The sequence below is a fragment of the Argopecten irradians genome, chromosome 9, assembly GCF_041381155.1.
Source record: "Argopecten irradians isolate NY chromosome 9, Ai_NY, whole genome shotgun sequence".
Classification (NCBI taxonomy): domain Eukaryota; kingdom Metazoa; phylum Mollusca; class Bivalvia; order Pectinida; family Pectinidae; genus Argopecten; species Argopecten irradians.
The window spans coordinates 21,562,443-21,581,846 of NC_091142.1; the positions used below are offsets into that span (position 1 = coordinate 21,562,443).

The 19,404-nt window shown below is 37.3% G+C and overlaps 1 protein-coding gene across 1 annotated transcript; it reads left to right on the top strand.

The window, feature by feature from the left end:
* The first annotated feature begins 4,297 nt into the window (after nt 1-4,297).
* On the top strand, nt 4,298-6,803 carry LOC138331759 (uncharacterized). The gene is made up of 2 exons (XM_069279523.1): nt 4,298-4,353; nt 4,468-6,803. Exon 2 carries the CDS (start codon nt 4,811-4,813, stop codon nt 6,389-6,391), a length of 1,581 nt encoding a protein of 526 aa, XP_069135624.1. The 5' UTR covers nt 4,298-4,353; nt 4,468-4,810; the 3' UTR covers nt 6,392-6,803.
* Nucleotides 6,804-19,404: the final 12,601 nt, after the last annotated feature.

The window sequence follows — 19,404 nt, forward strand, 5'->3', positions numbered from 1 at the left end:
TGAAAGTTTAAGAAAAATCAGCTTCGGTTTGTCTTCTGAAATTTTAATATATAACATTATATTAAATGGCTTTCTGAACGTGTCCACTTTGTTGGATTGACATGGACATTAGAATCCTCTTTTAAAGTATAATGTAGAATAATTTAATTTGATATGTTACACTCATTTCTATTGGTTAGATCTTTGAGGTTATTTTTCCATAGACCGAAATAATTCTTCGTCAAGTATTAATGACTTCATATTTACAAATGGTTTCGCGGGGAATTTTAAAAGCGGCACAGTCATTGGCCAAACTGAATTATTGGATAATATATCAATGCACCACAACTCAATTTGTTTTATTGTAAAAGTAAGTAACATCACGGAAATTTATATCTAATTAGTACCTGAGTGAGTTATCGGAAATAAATTATAAGCATTATTCTTTTATTAATATCTTTTGGGGTTATGACTTCATGAATAGTGAATAATGCTTATATGATTAACTATTTATTGTCCTGAAGATTAACCGTCTTCGGATTCATTGTATAACGTTACTCATCCAAACCTCAAGGAAAATATGTTGTATTTACACATAACAGAGTTATTTAGAATAGTCCTACTTAGTTATTTTACCACAATGAAAAATGCTATGATAATGTATAAAAGAATAGCTTAGAATTGCATAGAGAAATAAAGAATGCGTGGTTATTTAAAAATTCATTTTGGTGCGAGACTTAGGAAAGCAAAGACGATAAGTAAAAAAGCCCTTTTATTTAAGATATTTATTAGCCGAATGTTCTGTTTATCAAGCAACTATTTGCTAATAAATGATATTAAAAAAGAACAGCCAATTCCCTCTTTGCATATTACATATTTACTTCCCTGTCGGGTAGGTATCCATTGTGACGTCATTATTTTGTTAGCGCAACTCACGTGGTTTTCTCTAAAAATATGGCGTTAATTTCTGAAACACATGCCATCACAATCAATACCTACCCGCAAGAGCATATATATAACTCTGTAATATTTATGTATTTCTCTGTAAATATGGAAAAAATGAGTCACGAGTATACTAAAATTATGGACAACATACGGTATGTGAATATTACAAAATTATCAATTATACTACTGAAAAATAGTGCAGTTTTTTGTATAAATGTGTATCATGTATCAGTACGTATTTACTCTAAAGAGCATTCTCGCCACCTTCAAACTCTAGGTTATTTAATAGTAAGCTATCACCATCGACAGGTAATGATACTTTAGTATTATTTATTGGTAAAGAGAGCAGTAACGATGTCAACTAAAGCGACAATATCTGCAGACTACAATGGATGTTCAACGAATACCTATACATATACCTGCGTATATAGTGATGGGGGAACATCGATATGTACAACAAGAAATATACACATATCAACATTATATATACCTATATGGACGAGGACATCCGACATACGGTATCGTATATATTTCATAATAAACATCACAAAATGTTTAAATGTACATGTATATACAATGTATACAATGACAGATCAAGAGGGACAGTTTTGGTCCTAATTCTCCTGCGAGGTTCCTTCAGACGTCATATACATTTCCCATTTATACACTCGTGGAAATAACGACCAAAAACATTTTTGGAAAACCCCGGAGATAATCGACTTGGCACCACTCTAATTAATTAATATTTATGAAGGTCGGATAATAGCGTTATTAATGTCTTATTAAATCTTTATCATACTGCCATTGATTACCATAAATTCCTGTAAAGTTGAGGCTATCACGTTTCCATAGCATGTTGATATGGGTAATGCATATTTTTTCTGATTTGGTCTGATATTTTTCGACGGTTTTGTTTTGGACGTATCGATAATTAAAAAAAAGTAAACACATTTGTATTTTGTATCATAAACGAGGAACCGATAAAGTGCACACACAAAAATGCTATCAGTGCATTTCAAACATACGTTTTAATGTAATCAGAAAAGCTCGGACAAGCTATTAAGCATCCTCCATACTCCAGGGGTTACTAATAATCAAGTAATATCCATCCCGAACTTTGTCATAGTAAAACTGAAGGCAGTTCAGGAGAGGAAAAAACACCTGACCATTCACAGGCGTACACAGACATTACCTTATGATCACAGAGGGCAATGTCCAAATTCAAAGGCAGTGTACCGTTATTGCGTTCTTATGATGTACATCAAAGTACCAAACTACGTGTCGCATCTGTTCAGTTGCTATATGACATAGTCCAGTAGTGGATATAACGAGATTTCACACCAGTGCTTCGACCCACGTCCATTGACAATTTGATCACAATATTTGTCATCTAGGATTTAAAATATCATCCTTTAAACATGTACCATAAACACTAAGACCTCGTTAAGTGAACATGGTCATAACTCTTAAGTTATCACAATATTAAATCCATAGCGGAAAACTTAGTCAGGATCAACAAAATACTCCCAAAGCATCGATGGTTTGGATAGGTTTGTTGGTTAAGGTTAACACACATAAACATACAGTCATTTCAGGACGCCCCTCACGTGGCATGCGGCATGTAGATGTATGTATGTTTTCGGAGACCTTAGACGGTATATTCATGTTGTGTCTCCTTGTAATAGTGGAACTGTTGCCCTTTTTATAGTGCTATATCACTGAATCATGCCACCACAGACCCCAGCCTAGCATCCGGTCACATTATACTGACAACAGTCGTCCCACTCTCGCTGCGCAATAGACAGGGACTGACCGCTGGTTGGTTGCTACACCGGCTTTCCTCCACCTAATAATCTGGTACGTCCTTATATGACCATAGCTGTAAATATGACGTTAAACCAATTAAACCAAAAACCCAAACGCTTTTAACTTATGGATATGAAGATTTTGTGATATTAACAGTTCCTGATTACTGTTGTACTTTAATGAGCTTTATCACTTTTCACCGTCTACTTTCTGTCGTCCATATAGTCTATATCAGCAAAACCTGTTGCAATGAACTTCTGGCCACGTGCAGACGGCTAAGTGCTCTACCTTTTAAGTAGGGATGCCTTCTGTGTCCCATTTCCCCATAATATGCATAACGGATCTATGAACGTCACTTCCACTAAGGCAGACGCATTCACAACATTATATGTTAACCGTTCTGTAGACAAAACCGACTTTACTATACGGTAAAATATTGTGGATCCCTATTTACACCATATCTAGATACTATCGAGGCTATCTTTCCTTTTCCTTTTTGTAATTCCGTTCTCCATACGTATTGTTCAAAAAAAGCAGCGCCTATTATCATTTTCTATTAAGATTTTTGAAGGTATACATGGTTTGTTTGAAATAATTAATGTATAACACTTATTAAAGAATGTTACAGACAAAAGTTAGTATCATATATAGATTTTTACTTCTTTCTTCTTTCTTTATCCCACTCAACAACAAATACGTTTATCTGCCTTTGGTGTATTTATGACGCACTGCATGTAAATAAATACAATTACAAATCACAGTCATATTTCCACAAGCTAATTAGGAGAATTAAAGTCCCATACTGTATGTCCGTAATTATATTCCTTCACCTAAATCAATTTATGCACACAGCACAGTATCATGTTTTGTCTTATTATATTTAATCGAGAACCTGTTTTTTATTGAGGTTAAAGGACAAATTATAACAACACAGTTCCATTGTCATATTGATACACTAAGGTAAAATGTCAAAATATAGGTCACAGTGACACAGTCCTGGTACGCCACTCATCATCTCACCTAGGTACACCAACATACCAAACATGAAAATTTTTTGCCTAATGATATAGGAAATGGAGCCCGGAATTTGTATCCTACATATGTAGATTCCAGTGACCTGGTTTTAGTACATGACAAACCGTTTAAACTAGGTCATCTACATATTAACAAGTATGAAGTTCCGATACCTTATAGTATAGAAAGTAGAGCCTGGACAATGTCAGTCTGACGGACACGCCGCAACCCTATAGTTCCCCCGAGGTCCCGGTTGGTATCTGTTTATTATAAATATTTGTTCATAATTTAAGAAATACAAAAAATACTATAATATATTCCTCAAACGTATCTAGCCATGATGTATGTATTATACCATTACTCAACACACAGGTGAATCTACATTCATCTACAGTATAGATGCAACTCATTGTCCAATATACAGGTGTATATAGCTACATTGCACACACAATACCTGATGGACCTAAACCCATATAAGGGATTCGTTATCATACCTAGTAAAATGATATATAAAACTATACAGGTGATGTTAGAGGTAGTATATTAGATAACACCGACACAGGTATACATGGACATTCCCAGGTATGTACTCAACGTAGCTCTATTAAGGTAAGATATGTTAGAATTGTTACAAAAGGTACTGTTTTATTCTCTGTAATACCTATTAAATATTCATTTGTGAATATACGAGATCTGATTCATATTGTATATTTTTCATCATAGGAGCAATGGATCTATGAACGTCACCAAGAAGGAAGTACAATTAGTATGGGCGTGAATGGCAAAGTCCGAATAGAGATAGAGACATGATGCTGAGACTGTTGACGCTGGAATCATCGTCAGTAGCTGCGATATGTGTTCGCCAGGTCGGTAATTTGGTGTATTTCTACATCATTTGCAATCATGTGGTTATATTTGGGTATATTTGCTAATTAACACAGATATACTTGATACGGCATTCATGACCTCGTTGTCCTGTAGAATATGGACTTAATTTTGAAATTTATCCAGATATACAAGAACTGTAAACGAGAATCTGAAGGACCTTAGGAATTTACAAACCAACATGGCGGCGGCAAATATACCAGTTCGTCTGAAAGGTCAGAGGACATGCCTTCATCACAAAGGAAAGCAACTGGATTTCTACTGTGAAATATGTCAGGAACTGATGTGTTCAAAATGTCTTTCCTCTGTTCATAAAGGACACATTGTGTGTGAAGTCGGTGATATCACTCCCCAGAAAAAACAGGAAATCCAGAACTTTATCACCAGAACAGAACAAAACGACCTGGTACAGATTGGGACATACATTGCCTCTACCGAAACACTTCTAAAGGAAAATGACATTTCATTCGAGAAACTCTCAAATCAGTTGAATATACAAACAGACAAGTTAAAACAAGCCCTAGACAAGCATACAACAGAGACGCTGTCTCTGTATCAGAAGATGAGAGATGACAACACCAAGCTCGTACAGAAATACAGGCGGGACCTTGTGATGCATGATAACCAGCTCAAACAACTTATGCAGGATTGCAAGAAAGCACTTCAGGAAGGCTCACACTTACAGGTCTATGATACAGCCTGTGAGGTCCGTTCTCCCAGACGTCTCCCTATAAAACCTGTCCTTGGGAACGCCAGCTTCACCCCAAACAGACATCCTCAATGTCATCTAGAACAAGCTATAGGGAAAGTGATCACGACTGGTCAATCACCTACTGAGCAGGGCCAGGCAGTCTCAATGTCCACTCACCATGGTAAGAAAGCATCGACATCAAGTGCCATCGGTAAAGTCTCTTCACATGAATACGATAATGGGAAGAGCAGAGATACAATGAAGAAACTACTGCCAGAGACAAAGGTGTTAGAGGAGTGGGAGTCTCCATACCATATTTATTCTATTTGTCCCACCACAGAAAATCAGGCCTGGACAAGTGACTACAGTGAAACATTAACTCTCCTGGACAGGAAGGGCAAAGTAGTAAGGAAAATCACACACCGTAATAGCACCAAGGACATCAGTCTCTCTCCAGCAACACAAAGATTGTGGGCCTGTGACTATGAATGGAATATCATGGAGCTGGTATCAGGGCGACTTACTGCAAGATTTCACACTAACAAGTTTCCCAGGTGTATCTGTGTTACAGCTGATGGCCATGTCATTGTTGGGATGGCTAAACACATCTCTAAATTTACCACACAAGGTCAAATGGTGATTACGACAATGACTTCAGGGACTGGTGAACCATTAGTGTGTTCACCACGCGAGATCACTGAGTGTCCTGTCACTCACAGTGTTGCTGTGATTGATGATAACTATGAAAGTGATGGGGGTGATGGAAATAAACATGTTGTTGTCGTTGATGAGAACTTTAATGAACTGTTTGTATACAGAGGTGATATTTCTCATAAATACAAACAACACTCAACACCATTTCAGCCTAACTGTGTAGCATATGACAGTGTGGGTAACCTCATCATTGGGGCTGACCAAGGTATTCTACTCCTAAACGGAGGAGGGGAGTTTCTTAGACTGATACATGAGGGTACATCAGGTTCATTGGCAGTGGTTAAAGGAACAGAAGATGTGTTGTGGGTAAAGGTTGGGGAATGTGTCAAACTATTACAGTACAGTAAAGTGCGATAAATTTGATAAAACTACTAAATTACAAGTACAGCAGGGTGTGATAACTGTGATAAAACCCCTATGGTACAGCGAGGTGTGATAGCTGTGATAAGCTACTACAGTACACTAGTGTATGAGATGGCTGTGATAAAAGTACTACAGTACGTACAGCAGGGTGTGATAGCTGTGATAAAACTGCTACAGTACAGCAGGGTGTGATAGCTGTGGTAAAAGTACTACAGTACAGCAGGGTGTGATAGCTGTGGTAAAAGTACTACAGTACAGCAGGGTATGATAGCTGTGATAAACTATTACAGTACAGCAGGGTGTGATAGCTGTGATAAAACTACTACAGTACAGCAGGGTGTGATAGCTGTGATAAAACTACTACAGTACAGCAGGATGTGATAGCTGTGATAAAACTACTACAGAACAGCTGGGTGTGATAGCTGTGATAAAACTGCTACAGTACAGCAGGGTGCGATAGCTGTGAAATCAACTTCTAAATTACAAGTACAGCAGGTTGTGAGATGGCTGTGATAAAACTACTACAGTACAGCAGGGTGTGATTGATCAAATTACTATAGCACGTACAGCAGGGTGTGATAACTGTGATAAACTACTACAGTACATCAGGTTGTGATGGCTGTGATAAAACTACTAAATTACAAGTACATCATGGTTTAATAACTGTGATAAAACTACTAGAGTATAGCAAGGTGTGATAGCTGTGATAAAAATACCACAGCATAGAAAGGTGTGATAGTTGTGATAAACCTACTACAATACAGCAGGATGTGATAGCTGTGATAGAACTTCTACATAGCAGGGTGTGATAGCTGTGATGAAACTACTACAATACAGCAGGATGTGATGGCTGTGATATAACTACTACAGAACAGCAGGGTGTGATAGCTGTGATAAAACTACTACAGTACAGCAGGGTGTGATAGCTGTGATAAAACTACTACAGTACAGCAGGGTGTGATAGCTGTGATAAAACTACTACAGTACAGCAGGGTGTGATAGCTGTGATAAAACTACTACAGTACATCAGGGTGTGATAGCTGTGATAAAACTACTACAGTACAGCAGGGTGTGATAGCTGTGATAAAAATACACAGATCAGGTGTGATAGTTGTGATAAACTACTACAATACAGCAGGATGTGATAGCTGTGATAAAACTACTACAGTACAGCAGGGTGTGATAGCTGTGATAAAACTACACAGTACAGCAGGGTGTGATAGCTGTGATAAAACTACTACAGTACAGCAAGGTGTGATAGCTGTGATAAAACTACTACAGTACAAGTGTGATAGCTGTGATAAAACTACTACAGTACAGCAGGGTGTGATAGCTGTGATAAAACTACTACAGTACAGCAGGGTGTGATAGCTGTGATAAAACTACTACAGTACAGCAAGGGTGTGATAGCTGTGATAAAACTACTACAGTACAGCAGGGTGTGATAGCTGTGATAAAACTACTACAGTACAGCAGGGTGTGATAGCTGTGATAAACTACTACAGTACAGCAGGGTGTGATAGCTGTGATAAAAACTACTACAGTACAGCAGGGTGTGATAGCTGTGATAAAACTACTACAGTACAGCAGGGTGTGATAGCTGTGATAAAACTACTACAGTACAGCAGGGTGTGATAGCTGTGATAAAACTACTACAGTACAGCAGGGTGTGATAGCTGTGATAAAACTACTACAGTACAGCAGGGTGTGATAGCTGTGATAAAACTACTACAGTACAGCAGGGTGTGATAGCTGTGATAAAACTACTACAGTACAGCAGGGTGTGATAGCTGTGATAAAACTACTACAGTACAGCAGGGTGTGATAGCTGTGATAAAACTACTACATTACAGCAGAGTGTGATAGCTGTGATAGCTGTGATAAACTACTACAGTACAGCAGGGTGTGATAGCTGTGATAAAACTACTACAGTACAGCAGGGTGTGATAGCTGTGATAAAACTACTACAGTACAGCAGGGTGTGATAGCTGTGATAAAACTACTACAGTACAGCAGGGTGTGATAGCTGTGATAAAACTACTACAGTACAGCAGGGTGTGATAGCTGTGATAAAACTACTACAGTACAGCAGGGTGTGATAGGTGCTGTGATAGCAGGGTGTGATAGCTGTGATAAAACTACTACAGTACAGCAGGGTGTGATAGCTGTGATAAAACTACTACAGTACAGCAGGGTGTGATAGCTGTGATAAAACTACTACAGTACAGCAGGGTGTGATAGCTGTGATAAAACTACTACAGTACAGCAGGGTGTGATAGCTGTGATAAAACTACTACAGTACAGCAGGGTGTGATAGCTGTGATAAAACTACTACAGTACAGCAGGGTGTGATAGCTGTGATAAAACTACTACAGTACAGCAGGGTGTGATAGCTGTGATAAAACTACTACAGTACAGCAGGGTGTGTGATAGCTGTGATAAAACTACTACAGTACAGCAGGGTGTGATAGCTGTGATAAAACTACTACAGTACAGCAGGGTGTGATAGCTGTGATAAAACTACTACAGTACAGCAGGGTGTGATAGCTGTGATAAAACTACTACAGTACAGCAGGGTGTGATAGCTGTGATAAAACTACTACAGTACAGCAAGGTGTGATAGCTGTGATAAAACTACTACAGTACAGCAGGGTGTGATAGCCGTGATAAAACTACTACAGTACAGCAGGGTGTGATAGCTGTGATAAACTACAGTACAGTACAGCTGGGTGTGATAGCTGTGATAAAACTACTACAGTACAGCAGGGTGTGATAGCTGTGATAAAACTACTACAGTACAGCAGGGTGTGATAGCTGTGATAAACTACTACAGTACAGCAGGGTGTGATAGCTGTGATAAAACTACTACAGTACAGCAGGGTGTGATAGCTGTGATAAAACTACTACAGTACAGCAGGGTGTGATAGCTGTGATAAAACTACTACAGTACAGCAGGGTGTGATAGCTGTGATAAAAACTACTACAGTACAGCAGGGTGTGATAGCTGTGATAAAACTACTACAGTACAGCAGGGTGTGATAGCTGTGATAAAACTACTACAGTACAGCAGGGTGTGATAGCTGTGATAAAACTGTCTACAGTGTGATAGCTGTGATAAAACTACTACAGTACAGCAGGGTGTGATAGCTGTGATAAAACTACTACAGTACAGCAGGGTGTGATAGCTGTGATAAAACTACTACAGTACAGCAGGGTGTGATAGCTGTGATAAAACTACTACAGTACAGCAGGGTGTGATAGCTGTGATAAAACTACTACAGTACAGCAGGGTGTGATAGCTGTGATAAAACTACTACAGTACAGCAGGGTGTGATAGCTGTGATAAAACTACTACAGTACAGCAGGGTGTGATAGCTGTGATAAAACTACTACAGTACAGCAGGGTGTGATAGCTGTGATAAAACTACTACAGTACAGCAGGGTGTGATAGCTGTGATAAAACTACTACAGTACAGCAGGGTGTGATAGCTGTGATAAAACTACTACAGTACAGCAGGGTGTGATAGCTGTGATAAAACTACTACAGTACAGCAGGGTGTGATAGCTGTGATAAAACTACTACAGCACAGCAGGGTGTGATAGCTGTGATAAAGGTGTGATAGCTGTGATAAAACTACTACAGTACAGCAGGGTGTGATAGCTGTGATAAAACTACTACAGTACAGCAGGGTGTGATAGCTGTGATAAAACTACTACAGTACAGCAGGGTGTGATAGCTGTGATAAAACTACTACAGTACAGCAAGGTGTGATAGCTGTGATAAAACTACTACAGTACAGCAGGGTGTGATAGCTGTGATAAAACTACTACAGTACAGCAGGGTGTGATAGCTGTGATAAAACTACTACAGTACAGCAGGGTGTGATAGCTGTGATAAAACTACTACAGTACAGCAGGGTGTGATAGCTGTGATAAAACTACTACAGTACAGCAGGGTGTGATAGCTGTGATAAACTACTACAGTACAGCAGGGTGTGATAGCTGTGATAAAACTACTACAGTACAGCAGGGTGTGATAGCTGTGATAAAAACTACTACAGTACAGCAGGGTGTGATAGCTGTGATAAAACTACTACAGTACAGCAGGGTGTGATAGCTGTGATAAAACTACTACAGTACAGCAGGGTGTGATAGCTGTGATAAACTACTACAGTACAGCAGGGTGTGATAGCTGTGATAAAACTACTACAGTACAGCAGGGTGTGATAGCTGTGATAAAACTACTACAGTACAGCAGGGTGTGATAGCTGTGATAAAACTACTACAGTACAGCAGGGTGTGATAGCTGTGATAAAACTACTACAGTACAGCAGGGTGTGATAGCTGTGATAAAACTACTACAGTACAGCAGGGTGTGATAGCTGTGATAAAACTACTACAGTACAGCAGGGTGTGATAGCTGTGATAAAACTACTACAGTACAGCAGGGTGTGATAGCTGTGATAAAACTACTACAGTACAGCAGGGTGTGATAGCTGTGATAAACTACTACAGTACAGCAGGGTGTGATAGCTGTGATAAAACTACTACAGTACAGCAGGGTGTGATAGCTGTGATAAAACTACTACAGTACAGCAGGGTGTGATAGCTGTGATAAAACTACTACAGTACAGCAGGGTGTGATAGCTGTGATAAAACTACTACAGTACAGCAGGGTGTGATAGCTGTGATAAAACTACTACAGTACAGCAGGGTGTGATAGCTGTGATAAAACTACTACAGTACAGCAGGGTGTGATAGCTGTGATAAAACTACTACAGTACAGCAGGGTGTGATAGCTGTGATAATACTACTACAGTACAGCAGGGTGTGATAGCTGTGATAAAACTACTACAGTACAGCAGGGTGTGATAGCTGTGATAAAACTACTACAGTACAGCAGGGTGTGATAGCTGTGATAAACTACTACAGTACAGCAGGGTGTGATAGCTGTGATAAAACTACTACAGTACAGCAGGGTGTGATAGCTGTGATAAAACTACTACAGTACAGCAGGGTGTGATAGCTGTGATAAAACTACTACAGTACAGCAGCAGGGTGTGATAGCTGTGATAAAACTACTACAGTACAGCAGGGTGTGATAGCTGTGATAAAACTACTACAGTACAGCAGGGTGTGATAGCTGTGATAAAACTACTACAGTACAGCAGGGTGTGATAGCTGTGATAAAAATACTACAGTACAGCAGGGTGTGATAGCTGTGATAAAACTACTACAGTACAGCAGGGTGTGATAGCTGTGATAAAACTACTACAGTACAGCAGGGTGTGATAGCTGTGATAAAACTACTACAGTACAGCAGGGTGTGATAGCTGTGATAAAACTACTACAGTACAGCAGGGTGTGATAGCTGTGATAAAACTACTACAGTACAGCAGGGTGTGATAGCTGTGATAAAACTACTACAGTACAGCAGGGTGTGATAGCTGTGATAAAACTACTACAGTACAGCAGGGTGTGATAGCTGTGATAAAACTACTACAGTACAGCAGGGTGTGATAGCTGTGATAAAACTACTACAGTACAGCAGGGTGTGATAGCTGTGATAAAACTACTACAGTACAGCAGGGTGTGATAGCTGTGATAAAACTACTACAGTACAGCAGGGTGTGATAGCTGTGATAAAACTACTACAGTACAGCAGGGTGTGATAGCTGTGATAAAACTACTACAGTACAGCAGGGTGTGATAGCTGTGATAAAACTACTACAGTACAGCAGGGTGTGATAGCTGTGATAAAACTACTACAGTACAGCAGGGTGTGATAGCTGTGATAAAACTACTACAGTACAGCAGGGTGTGATAGCTGTGATAAAACTACTACAGTACAGCAGGGTGTGATAGCTGTGATAAAACTACTACAGTACAGCAGGGTGTGATAGCTGTGATAAAACTACTACAGTACAGCAAGGTGTGATAGCTGTGATAAAACTACTACAGTACAGCAGGGTGTGATAGCTGTGATAAAACTACTACAGTACAGCAGGGTGTGATAGCTGTGATAAAACTACTACAGTACAGCAGGGTGTGATAGCTGTGATAAAACTACTATAGTACAGCAGGGTGTGATAGCTGTGATAAAACTACTACAGTACAGCAGGGTGTGATAGCTGTGATAAAACTACTACAGTACAGCAGGGTGTGATAGCTGTGATAAACTACTACAGTACAGCAGGGTGTGATAGCTGTGATAAAACTACTACAGTACAGCAGGGTGTGATAGCTGTGATAAAACTACTACAGTACAGCAGGGTGTGATAGCTGTGATAAAACTACTACAGTACAGCAGGGTGTGATAGCTGTGATAAAACTACTACAGTACAGCAGGGTGTGATAGCTGTGATAAAACTACTACAGTACAGCAGGGTGTGATAGCTGTGATAAAACTACTACAGTACAGCAGGGTGTGATAGCTGTGATAAAACTACTACAGTACAGCAGGGTGTGATAGCTGTGATAAAACTACTACAGTACAGCAGGGTGTGATAGCTGTGATAAAACTACTACAGTACAGCAGGGTGTGATAGCTGTGATAAAACTACTACAGTACAGCAGGGTGTGATAGCTGTGATAAAACTACTACTACAGTACAGCAGGGTGTGATAGCTGTGATAAAACTACTACAGTACAGCAGGTGTGTGATAGCTGTGATAAAACTACTACAGTACAGCAGGGTGTGATAGCTGTGATAAAAACTAGTACAGTACAGCAGGGTGTGATAGCTGTGATAAAACTACTACAGTACAGCAGGGTGTGATAGCTGTGATAAAACTACTACAGTACAGCAGGGTGTGATAGCTGTGATAAAACTACTACAGTACAGCAGGGTGTGATAGCTGTGATAAAACTACTACAGTATAGCAGGGTGTGATAGCTGTGATAAAACTACTACAGTACAGCAGGGTGTGATAGCTGTGATAAAACTACTACAGTACAGCAGGGTGTGATAGCTGTGATGAAACTACTACAGTACAGCAGGGTGTGATAGCTGTGATAAAACTACTACAGTACAGCAGGGTGTGATAGCTGTGATAAACTTCTACAGTAAGCAGGTGTGATAGCTGTGATAAACTACTACAGTACAGCAGGGTGTGATGAAGCTGTGATAAAACTCTACAGTACAGCAGGTGTGATAGCTGTGATAAAACTACTACATTACAGCAGGGTGTGATAGCTGTGATAAAACTACTACAGTACAGCAGGGTGTGATAGCTGTGATAAAACTACTACAGTACAGCAGGGTGTGATAGCTGTGATAAAACTACTACAGTACAGCAAGGTGTGATAGCTGTGATAAAACTACTACAGTACAGCAGGGTGTGATAGCTGTGATAAAACTACTACAGTACAGCAGGGTGTGATAGCTGTGATAAAACTACTACAGTACAGCAGGGTGTGATAGCTGTGATAAAACTACTACAGTACAGCAGGGTGTGATAGCTGTGATAAAAAAACTACTTTACAGTACTCATGGCGTAATAGCTGTGATAAAAACTTACTACAGTATAGCAGGGTGTGATAGCTGTGAAAAACTACTACAGTACAGCAGGGTGTGATAGCTGTGATAAAACTACTACATAGTACAGGGTGTGATAACTGTGATAAAACTACTACAGTACAGCAGGGTGTGATAGCTGTGATAAAACTACTACAGTACAGCAAGGGTGTGATAGCTGTGATAAAACTAATACAATAAACTACTACAGTACAGCAGGGTGTGATAGCTGTGATAAAACTACTACAGTACAGCAGGGTGTGATAGCTGTGATAAACTGCTACAGTACAGCATGGTGTGATAGCTGTGATAAATTACTACAATACAGCAGAGTGTAATAGCTGTGATAAAACTACTACAGTACAGCAGCTTGTGATTGCTGTGATAAAACTACTACAGTACAGCAGGGTGTGATAGCTGTGATAAAACTAATCAGTACAGCAGGATGTGATAGTTGTTATAAAACTACTACAGTTTGACAATGCGTGATTGGTGTGAAGGAAGTTGTGATAGAACTACTACCGTACAGTAGAATGTGAGAGGTGTTATACAACTACTGCAGTACAAAAGGGTTTGATGCTGTATTAAAACTATAACAGCAGGGTGTGATATACGTAATTGACTGCTATAAAAGAATCACGGATATTTGTTTTTAATCATAACTGACTCTAATGCATACGATAGTTGAGAAGATTTTAATCATTTTTAAATCAAGCAGATCATACATGTATTTTTCATCAATACTCATATAAATCATAGTTGTAAATGTTCATTACTAATCATAAAGATCATAATTGAGAACTTATAAACATCATACTTACATTTCTTTATTTCGAATCAAAAAGATTATTGTCGTACACTCTGTTTTAATGATATATACCAAACTTGTAAACTTTTAAATTTTAATCAATAATCATACAAATCATACTTCTAGACTCACTATATACTTATAAAAAACAAAGTTTTGAAAACCTGATAATTTTATTCAGATCAATCGCATTGGTAAAATGTTATTTGAATCATACGTGTACATTATAACCTATTTTGTTTTTAATCGTTTGCATTATTATCACTACATTGTACTCGCTTACACGTTGATCCTACTCTTCCGTGCACAACTAGTGCCGTTCATAGGATATGATTGACGTACTATTAGTTCTGATTTATAGTCTTAATCACCAAAGATGATGTGATGATGTATAACCACTTACCTTTTATTTTTAATCATCTAAATCTTACCTGTAAACTTTTATTTTTAATCATGTACATTATACCTGTAAACTTTAATTTTTAATCATGTACATTATACCCGTAAACTTTTATCTTTAATCATGTACATTATACCCGTAAACTTTTATTTTTAATCATGCACATTATACATGTAAACTTTTATTTTTGATCATGTACATTATACCCGTAATCTTTTATATTTAATCATGTACATTATACCTGTAAACTTTTATTTTTAATCATGTACATTATACCTGTAAACGTTTATTTTTATCAGATAGATCATACGTGTACTCTTATGATCCATAAAGCTTCAAGTAATAAAACATTGAACACTGAACACTTTTAATCATATTATTTGTAACACCTAGATGTAAATTTTGTTTTAAAATCATATTGATCACATCTTTTATTTTTCATCCAGAAAACATAATCTGGTTATGATTGGGTTGATATATCATGATCATGATTAGTAGTCCAAATCACCAATGATTAGGTGATGACCTTCACCTTCTCCATGACCCCGTCATCGGGGCAACAGGGTCACCTGTGCTGGCTTTAGAGCCTGAGGCTCCAAGGTATTCGGGTACAGGAAGGGTCAAGTCCAGTCTATCATCATGATAACAGATAAAATGGTACAATTGTCATTTATAATTACATTGTGAGTATCTGAAACTCTTAAACACACTGTCTCTAAAATATGGCAGAAGGGTATGCCATTTATTTCGAATTACAACTTTGTAATTCATTTTATACAAATATTTTGTTGAGAAAATTGAAATGGTCTAATATTTTGGTAATACAGTATGTTATTTCGTTTCCAAGAATTGAAATACTGTACAAAATTTCAAATTAAAATTGATTTTCAATTTGACATATCAGAGTTTAACTGTTACAAGAATGAGGTGAAAAGATGCAAAACGAGTTTGTTGTGATACAAAAGACGTTAGGTATATCAAATTCGTTATACAAATGATCATATCATTAATATCATATAATGCTTCTGTCGAAAGTAGCTTCTATTTTATTACACATGCTTTTTTTTAACAAAGATCATTATGTTTGAGGTTTACTGTAATTATGATAAAAAATAAAAATAATTAATTCAAGAGAGAAAAATACTCTCACTACCAAATCGTGAACCTTTTGTAAACCCGGTAAAATTTGATTTTTGTGGTTTTAATCAAAATTGTTGATATTTTAGTCTGCTGGAAGGAACAAATAAATCTTCTCAATGTGTGAATGTGAATTAGTGAGGTTCCACTGGATTTATAATACTGTAAACAGACGTCTTTTGTGTGGGATTAAATTTCTCGTATTTCACGAGTGATAAGAAATCGCGAAAATGTTTTTGCACAGGTAAAATGTAACCATATGACTCTAAATCGTGAAAAATGTTTAAGCACAGGTAAAATGTAACCATATGACTCTAAATCGTGAAGAATGTTTCAGCACAGGTAAAGTGTAACCATATTACTCTAAACCGTGAAAGATGTTTTAGCACAGGTAAAGAGTAACCATATGACTCTAAACCGTGAAAGATGTTTTAGCACAAGTAAAGTGTAACCATATGACTCTAAACCGTGAAAGATGTTTTAGCACAAGTAAAGTGTAACCATATGACTCTAAATCGTAAAAATGTTTTAGCACAGGTAAGTGTAACCATATAAGTCTAATAAATCGTGAAATATTTTAGCATTTAGAATCCTCTGCCTTTATGTAGGCAATGCTCTAATAAATAACAAATATGACAAGACTTTTCTACCTTTATGTTGTAAATGGTCTAATAAAAACAATTGTTGTGATTATCTAAATTCCAAGGGACACAAGCCACCGCTCTTGATCAAACATATTTCTAATATTTGCAGCTGAAAACTTTTCAGGAAATTCACTGTATTTAACGGTCAAAACCTGACATGGCTGAAAGCATAAAAGTTTAATTTTGTTGTGAAAGCATGTTGACAGATTAAAGGAATGTTGCCTAATGAAGAGAAAGTGGAAATAACGCCATACACATGACAACATAGATATAAGAGATCCCAAGGATCTTGACATCATCAACGAATGATCTGTATCATATAATATAATGAAAAGAGGGATAATTCCATTGTTTTTCCTTTCTTTCCCTCCTCTTTTGAAATATTGAATTCACTACGACGACACCCATCACCGCTCTTTCGTCTTCCTTGAAGAACATTTTCTCTACAACTCCCGCCATTGGTAGATTACTATCGCACTGTATGTAAATAAAAACAATCACAAAGTATATTCATGGTTACACAAGCTAATTCGACGGATTTAGGTCCCACCTTTTTTGCCGAATATACACAGTATGTTGGTTTAGTGCATCATAGTAATGAGGAGAGACCATATACACACACAAACATGTACATGTTTGTTTCAATTGAGGTCAAATATCAAAATATTGCTCAGTGACATGGTTTTGATAACTAGCCCGATATAATCTGGCCTTGACATTAGACTTATACATTATGACAGATAGAAGTCTGGTTTAGGACCAAAACGCACTACTACATGAAAAGATGGAATTCGCCGGCAGCGTTTGGTATCGGGCCAGGTCATTCTCCTATTCAGACTGACCACCGAGAATTGCTGTTTTCTTTTTTTTTAACAAATGAATAATATATCTACCCAAATATAACAATCCATCAAGATAAAAGGCGATTTTCATACTATGAGAAAAAGGCGAGGATTAAATTTAAAGCTGCGGAAAAGAAACTACTGTATTGAAAAAATAGAACATGCATGCGTGATAAAATGGATGGCTTTAAGTAGATAAATTATTCATTTGTTGAAAAGGTAAATGGCGCTTCTCGGTTGAAATATTTTGTAAGCAGTCTAAATAGGAAATGACCTGGCCTGATTCCAAACATTGTCGGCGAATTCCACCTTTTCATATAGAATTGCGTTCTGGCCCTAAACCACACATGCATCTATCTGTCATAATACCTATGTCTGATGTCGATAGTTGAAAGCGTAGTCAGGATCAATAAAATACTTTCAATTAAATAACGAAAGATTTCGAGTTTTAGTTGCCACTGACCGGACATACAACTGAAAATCACATCTTATCCCATAGCAAATACCTTCCTTGACATATTATCTGTTTCGTCAGTCAGATACTAACGGAGCCAACATATTATTATATCTTCTTCCTAATTGCGATCTCCTCCAGAATTCTGTCTTTATATGTAACAGAGTTAACTGCCCTGGGTAGGTATTGATTTTGACGTCATCATTTTATGAATCCTTAAAGTTTTCCTTAAATTCTGATGTGACGCTCATAAAAACATGACGTAACAATTAACGCGTATTTTCAAGGACAGATAACTGTAATATACAAAAGTAGAATTGTAAACATCGTCATTGATAAGAACTGTTGATGAAATCGTATGTATACAGGGTTTGTTAATATAACATCATACAAATAAAATTCTATTCAATTTGTTTTATTGAATATACTTTTATCACTCATTAACGAATATTTCAGACATAAATTGAGTATCATGGTTATACATTTTTACAACGTTGTTCTTTCTTCACTTCACTTAAACACAAATATATTTACTATAGCATACACATTCTATTCGTCAGCTCATAAATAAGATTAAGAAAATATATACATACTTTTTGTCTATAGCTCTCCGATACTCAGACAATGGAAAACCGATTGGCCATATGCTTTTTATCATTGACATATACTTGGTCATTTCTGTCGATACAGTATTTCACAGTTCTTTGAAGATATCAATTACCAAAACGAATAACCCAACTAGTTTTTACAAAAACTATATTGACTTAATCATCTACCAAATGAGAAGAACAAACATTTTCCTCCTCTATATAGTAACATAAGACGACAGCATAGCTATATATCTATTTGTATATCAATAATTGCCCAAACGTGTTAAATGCTCAGTTTCAGTTTCCATGTCAGTTTTCGTAATTTGAAAGTATATTTTGAAGCTAAACAATAAATAGATAAATTTTTAGTTAATGGAAATAATCCACACGATGTAAGAGAGATAATCCCACTACAAAATTAATGTAATTGAAAATTCTATATGCTCCTGTCAGCGTGATATCACGATTGTAAACACACCTTTTCATGGACTCTGACTAAAGCATTTAATGATAGTACCCTCCAGCTTCGGGATTTATCTTGACTTCAAACACAGGTGAAAATCACTTTAATATCAAGTTTATATCAGAAATGTACCTTTCATAATACCTATTTGGG